This window comes from Sparus aurata, chromosome 18 (assembly GCF_900880675.1).
Source record: "Sparus aurata chromosome 18, fSpaAur1.1, whole genome shotgun sequence".
Lineage (NCBI taxonomy): Eukaryota > Metazoa > Chordata > Actinopteri > Spariformes > Sparidae > Sparus > Sparus aurata.
This window is the reverse complement of record NC_044204.1, coordinates 36310873-36320938: the sequence shown is the minus strand read 5'-3', so window position 1 is coordinate 36320938 and position 10066 is coordinate 36310873. Positions and strand designations below refer to the sequence as shown.

The window sequence follows — 10066 nt, the reverse complement described above, 5'->3', positions numbered from 1 at the left end:
ACACAGTGGACACAGGTGTTCTGTTCTTCAGTGAAAGAAGAGGAGGAGGTGAGATTATGTTTCTGTCAACAGTAGTATGCTAGCTAATGTTAGCCTCAAGGGCTACAAAGATTACCGCTGCTTCACCGGCCTGTCAGCTGCTCTGAGCTCAGTGGGTCGCCTCTCTCGTTGTTGTTGTTGTGGTCCAACTCAGGAACTACTGATGTAATGATCCAGAATCTAAATCGTGAATATCAAACATGTTTGACATCATCAGGACATCTGTAATCCCCTCACACTCTGTAACCATCATGGACTCAGACCAGATTTCTCCTCCCACTGCTGCGAGGGACGAATTGGGATTAAATCTGAAGATCTTGACTTGAATCTTCTACATCTGCAGGGCAACGATGTCACATCAGGTGTTCTGCTCAGTACCGCAGGAGGCAAAGTGTCGGGTGTGATTTAGTTTGATCTGCAACAGCACGACCACAGACCAACCAGTCTATTGTGATAAAGTATTATTATTATTATTATCATAAGTAGTATTTCCAGCTGTTGGCCGTTGATAGCCGTCCTCTAATTGAAATGAGTCGAGACATTCCAGTTTTATTGTTGAAGCCTGATTGGAAACAGTTCAGTGATTCTTTAATGAGAAAGTTAATCAGGAACGAGTCCAGTTTATGATGTGTTTACTGAAACCTACTGAAAGTTAGAAGAACATGTGAACTGCTCAAAGACAGCGTGCGCTACCAGAGGCACATCACACAATAACAACAAAACTGTACAAACACTTTATGAACTGTTCTGAGATCTCACATATGAGACAAAAACACTCTCATCTGTCTCAGTCTGGGTGGTTTGTGTCCAGTGGCTGCAGGTTGTGACCGTCATAAATCAGCTGGACGTTCATTAGCGCTGCAGGAAGAAGCTGTAAACCTCCAGCGTCATATTTCATTCACCAATAACTACAAAGGTGAGTCGTGTTTCTACCCTGCTGAAAACCAGCATAGACCAGAACCAAAACCAGCACCAAAACACAACATATGCTGGTCACCAACAGGACCATTAGAATGGCAGAGGTGCTGGTTCTCCTGCAGGGTATATATGTACAGCTCAGTGTGGTTAAAGAACAGAGAGCTCTGCTGTGATCTGTCTGTTAAATGTCTGTTAGAGTCGTGCACTCTGCACACTCATCAGTTTCATTTAACGCTAACAATGTTTTATTTGTGGCGTCTCATTAATTCCCTTCAGTTCTTTCTAATCTTCAGCTCAAAGCTCTTTATAAAGCAAATGCCCATTCACACACACACAGAGGCATTCAAGCATGTAAGCCTGGCACACACACACACACACACACACACACACACACACACACACACACACACACACACACACACACACTGTGTCAAATCTCCTTACAGTCAGTAGTGAGGGGCGTGTCCTCTCTACTCTCAGTTTGACCAAGGCCCACATCTCTCAGCCAATCAGGAGCCACGGTCAGTCAGGCCACCTGTAAGTCCACACCAGCCACAGGATGGATGAACTGGATCGGACCATAAAACTGCTGAACATGAAGAGATTTAAAGCAGCAGGAGGTGCTAAACCTGAGAAAGCTCGCTGCTGAGCTGAACGAAACTCTTTCCACTAACAAGAGCTCCTCTGTCGCTGCACGGAGTCGTCGTCCGTCCTCTGAGTCCTGCACCAGTGCTGCACCAGTGCTGCACCAGTGCTGCACCAGTCCTGCACCAGTGCTGCACCATCCTGCACCAGTCCTCCTCCTCCTCTGTGTCAGAGTCTTACCTCCCACACAATGTCCCGCCCACAACCACACCTGACAGTAACATCTCACACTTAATAAGCCTCTAATCAATTACAAAGTTATATAAATCTGCAAAATAACTAGTAACTGAATTTATCAAATAAAAGTTGTGGAGAGGAAGTTGTACTTGAAATACTTTAAATCTGGACACTAAGATTTAGATTTGTACGGGAAGTCAGGGTGTTCTGTACAACATGTTCTTCATTCACTGCAGCACATGGGACATTTGTAGCAGTCCACATATTTGGTATCTTATTAGCTGGTTATCAGTTTTGGATCTGGACTGATTGCAGTGGATTCAGATCACCTGTGCAGGTGGAGGCTGGCTCCCAATCAATGATTCAGAGCAGCTGGGGGCGTTCCCCTCCCAGCCAATCAGGGTGTGACGACGCCCTGACTGAAAGGCTTAAGACAGGTTGGAAATGGCACCCAGGTGGCTCTCACCCTCATTCTGAATCTGCCCCGTTCTGAATCTGCCCCTGACCCGTTCTGAATCTGCCCCTGACCCATTCTGAATCTGACCCTGACCCGTTCTGAATCTGCTCCTGGCCCATTCTGAATCTGACCCTGACCCGTTCTGAATCTGCCCCTGGCCCGTTCTGAATCTGCCCCTGACCCGTTCTGAGAACCTTGCTCCTCTTCAGATCACCAGCTCGACTCTCTGGTCTGTTTGGGTCCCGTGTGTTCTCCTGGCTGCCCGCAGCTTTCTTGAGGGAACGTTGTTTGTTGGGGAACCTTTAAACCCAAAACCCCTTTACAGCTTCAGTGCACCATGTTCGTCCCCTGGAGGTTGTAGGAGCACATTTGTTCATTATATGTGGACGTTGTTGGTTTAGAGTTGGTGGACATTGAGCATTCCACTAGTTTTACAGGTGTGTTGATTATATTAGTCTGTAGGTTGGCTGCTGGTCTGTTTACTGTCAGTACCGCCTCAGTTTGATCTTTTTGAAAAGATCGTTGGTGAATGATGCGACTCATTTTCAACACGGCAGTTGATCTTTATGTTATTTAATCAAATGAAGCAGTTGTTAATGTCTCCTCTGATCGCAGTGCTTTGCATCACAGACCTCCTGATGGAAACAGATGATTTTCTGCAGCTGTGTTTCACAAATCTTGCTTGAAGGAAAAACGCCTCCCTCCTCCTATATTCTGCATTCCTGCAGTTACTTTGTGACTGGCCTCTAATTTACTTTCTGCTGCAGCCACAGTGCTCAGTCATCTGCCATGATAGGATTTCCTACATGGCCCAGAATGCAACCTGCTGAGAGTCTGCGCTTGATGGATTTCAGCTGTGGTGATGCATTATGTTACAGCAGGAGATGAAGCTGAAATCATCCGGTAAAATGAGAGTCATTCTCCTTTCTCAAACACACCATGTCCTGCGGCGGCTCGGTTGGAGCTGCTGTGGGTGGAGAATGTTTGTGTCTCGCTCTTATGAAAAGATCTCCGTATGATCAGCGAGTCAGCTTTGATCAAAGCACTCTTTGGGGCCTGAATCACGTGTTGTGCAGGACGATGATCCTGTTATTGATGCCAAACATAATGTACAACTCTTCTGTGTCTTCTGCCAAATATTTCTTGTTAGTTATCTGACACTCCTAACAACAGTCTGCTTCCCTTGACTTTGATTTTGTAAGAGTAGCATGTGATGTGTTTAACGGTTTCAGGCTGTGAATGTGGATTCAGAGGCCTGTCAGTGCCAAGGTATGCAGCCAAGAGCCTCTAAAGATCACACTCCCTCTGGTTAAATGACTGTGTCAATACCGGCATGCTCAAACTTCTAATCTCCCAGCAAATACCTCCAGCAGGACCGTGCACTCACTTGGAAAAGACAGAAAGGGGCTCTGAAAGACTGCTAATTATAATTGTAATTTATAATTATATTTCATAGGAGTGTTGGGCCGTTTCTGAGGTTGAACCTCAGAATGATTTAAAACTCCACAATCGGATTTCTCTCAGCTTTTATGATTCATTTAGAGACCTGCAGACCGAACAGTTGGAGGTTGAACTGATAATTCAGATCGACCCGTCGTCGTATTCCAACAGCTGAATATGTCGATCGCCAGCGTCTCCCAAAATGATCCATGTTTTTTACTACATATTTTTCTAAAATATAAAGATATAGATATAAACTAATAATTAAACTCAATCTTACAGAAACAAATAAATGTAATTATTTTGAATGGAAGAGGGCTCGCTTCTATTAAATCAGGATAAAATCAGTTTTTTGTGAAATTACATAAAGTTGTGCACAAAGATTGAGAAGGATCCAGCTACCTGAGCCACATGTGTTTATAACACAGAACAACCAAGTACACAAAGTCACAGAACAACGTTAGAAAATGGATAGAAAGGTTTTATTGAGTGTCAGAGCCAAAGTTAACAATGATTACATATCAGGAAGGTGCAGAGACTCTACAGATGATTCTGTGAGGATTTACTGTGAAGGCTCTATAAGAACGTGCAGTTGTGACTTCACAGAGCTGAACTCATGTCAGTGTTTCAGCAGTCGTAGTCCTGCACCATAGTAAAAAAGAACGTGCAAACGCTGGTCCAGGATCTGCGGCAGTGCTCCTCTGCCAGCTTCTTGTTGTCGTCCTTACAGGATTTGACAGCTCCGGGTTCAGGCCGTGGGCTGGAAGGAGAGTCGGTCTTCCTCTGTGCACTGTGGAGTCTGAAATGTGCTTCTCTGGCAGCTCTTCTGCACATACCGGCCTTGACCAGCGCTTTACTGTCCTGGCACAGATTCTTCTGCTTCCTCAGCGCTCTGGCCATTTGCTTCCAGTAAAGTTTGACATTGGAAGCGTACTGCGGACACACAGACGGCCTGGAGACGTACTCGCAGCTGAAGCTCCTGCCCCCCTTCTTGCAGGTGACTCCGAGCACGTAAAGCTTGTCACCTGTTGCTGCCCACGTGCACTCTGACTTGTCTCTGGTGACCATTTTGCCCTTAATGGGCTGTGCAGAGACAGATTTGGGCTGACGGCTCACCTTTCCCCCCGGCCTGTCCTTGTGTTGTCCTCTGTCCACCCCTCGTCCTCTGCGTCCATGGCTCTTCTGACAGCTGCTCAACATCAGCTGATGGGAAAAACAAGCCAGGACCAGCAGGATGGTGACATTGGTGAAGAGAGCCATGAAATCAGCACAGCACACTCTGCAAGAGGATAAATTCAGATTTAGATCTCTAACCTCAAACCCTGTTCACTTCCCCTCTTTAAAGAAACATTATAATCCCCTTTTAGACCCGTGAAGGCTGTCAGTAATATGTGCACAGCATTTGAGTCAAAGACAAATTTCCTTATGGGAACAAAAGGTGTGTCGTATCACAACGTAACAAATCGTATCACAACCTACTTAACGTATCGTATTTATTGTATTGTTTGAATCACAACATGACGGATCGTAACGTATCATATGTATTGTATCGTTTGTTTTGCATTGAAACACAACATGATGGATCGTAACGTGTCTTATCGTATATTTTCGGTCTCTGAACAAATAGAATCATATTGATCTATATTGCACCATATTGTATCATATAGTAACACAATTTTAGTCTCATTACCAACTCATCAGAAACACTGTGACACTTTGTGACGGCTACAGATCAACAGAGCCGACACATCAGTGTCTGATGAGACAGAGAGAGTTTCAGCACAACTCCTGTTGAAACATCTGAAGTGCTTTACAGACAACACAAAGTTATTGAAGAGATTATAAATGAGACACAAGGCATTTCAAAAAGTCTGACTGAAAGAGATTGGAAGATAAAAATGAGCTATGTATGAATAATTCAGGACTCGAGTGAGAGAAATATAAGGTAAAACAAACGTCAACACGACTTTAAGTGCAAACACACTCTGTAGCAACACAACATGGATTCAGCAGAACAAATGTAAATAGATTAATACCATGTAGGAATGTGAACATTACAACATTACAGTAATGACAGCTACCCCACACACACACACCTGTACACCTTCTGATACTGTATTAATTACAAATCAATGAGTTATTAGGCATGATTACAGATGAAGCAGTAATGAGTCAACGTACCTGAAGTCCTCAGAGGAAACTTACAGTCCTGACACCTGAAAGCTCCGAGTCGCCTTCACCTGCAGCTCCAGCCTGCTGCTGCAGATCAGCCCTCCCCTACACACACACACACACACACACACACACACACACACACACACACACACACACACACACACACACACACACACACACACACACACACACACACACACACACACGAGGGCTTACACAGTTTGCTGAGTTCACTAGCCAATGAGAGAGCAGCCTGTCGGAGGTATTCTGAGTCAAACTGCTGCCTATAAAATCAGTTGTGTTTCAATAAATCCTGCAGAGGCGGGACACCTCAAACCAAGACATGCTTTCATTAAAAGAAGCTTGAGATGCAGGTTTTTAACATGTTATATGCTAACAGAGATGGACAGAGTACTCCACCCCAGTACTTGAGTAAGAGTACAAATACCACTGGTCAAAATTTACTCTGTTACAAGTAAAAGTAGCTCAGTCGACATGTTACTCGAGTAAGAGTAAAAAAAGTACTTGCTTTTAAAGGTACTTAAGTATCCAAAAGTACATGCTTTTAAACTTATTTTAAGTAAAAGTAAGAGTAAGAGTAAAAGTATTTCTTATTTTTCACATCAATGAATTACTATAATTTCTTCTAAATGAATTTAAGGAGCTTTTAACTCTTGTTTCTGAGAATGAACTCTTTGAAACCACCTGCACTGATGTGCTTGCTTTTAGAACCACAATGTTATATAAAGCCTGCAGAAACACCTATAAAACAGATACAATGAATGGATCACAGGAGGACAGCAGATGTTGCAGATGTTTATTAACAATCATTAAAACTGTAACCAAATGAACCTGCACCGTCCAACTAACTCTCTATCATTTAGCTAAGTTGGGAACTGGAACCCCCTCAGAGACCAATGTTGTCCCCAGACCACTGGCTGAGAATCACTGCTTTACAAAAAACTACATCTGATGCAGCCATTGTCGAGGTTTTGTGTTTGAAAAACGCAGTCGAGAGCGTGGCTACTTTGGTGGTATCCTTATGGGGAGGGATGATCCCAGTAGATCCCAGTGGAGAGCGTGCACTGTGATAGGTTTCCTTCTTTGACAAACACAGCTTGTGTCCAATAGTATTTTAGAAAAAAAAAAAAAAAAAGAGCAGACCTGAAAGTAACGAGTACTTTTCAGCCTTCCTAGAAATTAACTCGAGTAAAAGTAAAAATATCTGTCTTGGAAATGTATTCAAGTAAGAGTAATAAGTACCAAAGAAATCTAATACTCAAGTAAAGTACAAATCCTCTGGATATGTACTTAAGTACAGTACTCAAGTAAATTTACTCCGTTACTGTCCACCACTGTGTGCTAATCAAGTTACTGAAATGATTCTGGTAAATCAGATGAGATCAGAGATCATTTCACCTGAAACTACACAGACCTCACTGCATCGTTCTCTGACAGCTTACATCTCCGTCTGTCCTTCGTAGGTCTTCAGGTCTGAATCATCACCACACTCAAGTAGCAGCAGCTGCGGCCTAGAGGGAACCGCTGCCTTCAGATACCAGAACCAACGACAGCACCGGTGTCATGCAGAACATATCTACACTAGGTTTAGAATAACTGAATGGAAGAAATGATGCAGCAGTAACGATCAGGGAAGGACGAGGCTGCACACATGATTTCTCCTCAGCTGTCTGCTTCGGCTGATCCTCAACTTCTCATCAGCATTTACTGAGAGTACAAACCGGTCAACACCAGATTTATAATGAGATATTGTGACTGTCAAACCAGCTGCTTCACAGCAACTTCTCTTTCAAGCCGTTTATCATGAACAAATGCAAATGAGTGAGTGGTGTAACCTTCTCTGTCCACATGTCCAGCACAGCCTGCCAGAGATTAACTGACTGCAGATATCTTGAAACAGCCAGACGTCCCTGCAGGAGGAAATCACCTGCTGACTGAACTCTGTTTGACTGAAGCAACAGCGACACCTACAGGTCAAACACGGAACAGCAGCTAATGATTTCCAAGAGGCCATCAAATCTCCTTCAGCTTAATGTTTTTATTAAGAAGGAACGACACAGAAAAAATAAGAAGAATGTTTATTTATTTATTTGATACAATCATTTTCACATTCAGTACACGTGTCACACATGTCGGCCTTTTCAGACCCAGAATAACCTTATTGTAATATTCAAGGTAGTATTAAGTGATGCAATACACAAGTTAACAAACACACGTACAAATAGGTGACACACGAGTCGTCCGTCTCCCCTGTGCTGGGCTCACGTGTTGTAATCTAGAACTTACTGTGAACCATTTTGTTAAACATTTGTTCTTACACATCTGAGACGGGTTTTTGTTCTCCGGCTGTGACGTTTGGAAGATTTGGAAGATGATGCACGCAGGCTTCAGTAATAATCCGGCCCTGGACGTCTCAGCAGTACCATCCCTTCCCCTGAGGAGAGCGCTACAGTTCTTCTAGCTCGGTCAACAGACTCCTGGTCTGGAATTTCCCTCCGAGGGCCATTTAATCAGACAGCAGAAGTTATCTTCATCAGAATTTAAATACAGCTGTGAATAACAGAGACGGGGAAATGATTTGCATCAGTTTGCAAAAATGAGACTTTCTCAAATGAACGCTGGAGGCAAACTAGATTTAACCACACAGTCCCTCATTCCACACAGTACTTTTAGATTAATCACAAATCAATAATAGAAGCTGTGCTGATGGCCAGGCCTTCCTTACCCTCCTCGTTAGTTCCGAAACAATCCGATGACGTAGCCACAGATGCCTTGAAGTGACCTCCAGCAGTACTGTCGAGCCATCCTCTTGGCATTCGTCTCAACAGGAGGTGTCGTCGGCTGAGTTCTGCTTCTCTGTGTGGTTCTTACCCTCGGGGGGACTCGGACGGGTTTCCTTGGTGAATCAGGCCTCGTAGGTGCAGGAGGTCTTGCGGGCCTTCCTGGTCTGGACGACCCCCCTTCTGTCCACGGCCGGGAGAAGGAAGCAGATGATAAGACCATCTGAGCGTCATCACCTGCCGACCTGCACATGTGAGGTTTGATCTGCCTCGGCCCCTGGCAGGCGTTGTGGAGCTTCCTGAGGCCCCACATCATCTGGACGAAGTAGTGACGCGGGTTTTTGCTGTAGGTGCGGCAGGTTTGAGGCGTGCCCAGGTATTCACACCAGTAGGAGCGCTTGCTGCCCTGGCAGGACAGCCTCAGCCTGGTGAAGTCCCCTTGACCGGTGATGATCATGTTGCAGACGTCATTGTCCTTGGTTTTGAATTTGATGGGATCTTCCCAGATGCTTTGCCTCCTGACGCTCTGAGCCTCAGCTGACGGAGGGCAGCAGGCGAGCAGCAGGAGCAGGACGCTGGCCTCGGTCCACATGGTGTCGGACAGATGCTGAGTGGCAGAGCAGGACAGAGGTACTGCTCGAGCTGAGGGTCCCTCCTGCTATTTATTGGCCAAGCTCACAAAGAGGGAATTCAGGGTATGAAGAGAGAAAAAAAAAAAAAAGCAGTCTGCGTAAACGACAGCCGAAGGGGAGGAGGAGGAGGAGAACGGTGACAACATCAGTTGTTGCTGTCTGGAGGAATCGAGGGGCCACATGAGATGTTGGTGATGCTCTCGTTCATCCAGCGCTGATGTCAGAAGCACAAACTGATTCTGAATCTGAATCATGTCAGTTTCATCTGAAAGAACAATTTCTCACACATTTTTCTTGCCAGAGGGTTCATGTAATCATGCAAACAACATAGTTTTGGATAATCCTCCCGCGTCTGCTGACTGCATCTCAATTATAAAGAAATGTGTTGTGTCTGAGAATTCACTCATGTAAACGAGCCGCCTGAAGCCTCAAGTTGTGCCTGTTTTAAAAGGCAGCTGGAGCTCAGAAGCAGGCAGTGAAGCCTATCATTTCCTCCAAACATAAACACAATTAGACGGCACAGCCGCAAGGAAACGTGAGTGGAAGTCACTCGCACATGCCAGGCTAAGTTCAGTGTGGTGTGTGTGGTCAGTAGTTCCTGTGCCATTAAAAAGGACAAGAAGTGACTGTGTGAGAGCAGCGTGGGCGTCTGGTCTGATGGAGAGGAGAGCGTCTCAGATGGCTTTATTCTGCAGAAAAAGGTCCCATTATGAGCAGTCGGCACATCAGGAAGAGATTTAGCTTCAGCAAGTGGACTGAAAAGAATTGTAGCATCCAAAACG

General features: G+C 44.8%; 2 protein-coding genes across 2 annotated transcripts; both read right to left on the bottom strand.

The window, feature by feature from the left end:
• Positions 1–4139: 4139 nt before the first annotated feature.
• fgfbp1a (fibroblast growth factor binding protein 1a) lies at positions 4140–5953 on the bottom strand. The gene is made up of 2 exons (XM_030395729.1): positions 5858–5953; positions 4140–4955 (listed from the first exon to the last, which is right to left on the bottom strand). The coding sequence occupies exon 2, from the start codon at positions 4934–4936 to the stop codon at positions 4304–4306; it is 633 nt and encodes a 210-aa protein (XP_030251589.1). The 5' UTR covers positions 4937–4955; positions 5858–5953; the 3' UTR covers positions 4140–4303.
• Positions 5954–7935: 1982 nt separating this feature from the next.
• On the bottom strand, positions 7936–9334 carry fgfbp2a (fibroblast growth factor binding protein 2a). The gene is made up of 2 exons (XM_030396877.1): positions 8598–9334; positions 7936–8422 (listed from the first exon to the last, which is right to left on the bottom strand). Exon 1 carries the CDS (start codon positions 9242–9244, stop codon positions 8606–8608), a length of 639 nt encoding a protein of 212 aa, XP_030252737.1. The 5' UTR covers positions 9245–9334; the 3' UTR covers positions 7936–8422; positions 8598–8605.
• Positions 9335–10066: the final 732 nt, after the last annotated feature.

Bases quoted from the DNA above. Each gene is read 5' to 3' on its own strand.
- fgfbp1a (XM_030395729.1), bottom strand. From the start codon at position 4,936: ATGGCTCTCTTCACCAATGTCACCATCCTGCTGGTCCTGGCTTGTTTT.
- fgfbp2a (XM_030396877.1), bottom strand. From the start codon at position 9,244: ATGTGGACCGAGGCCAGCGTCCTGCTCCTGCTGCTCGCCTGCTGCCCT.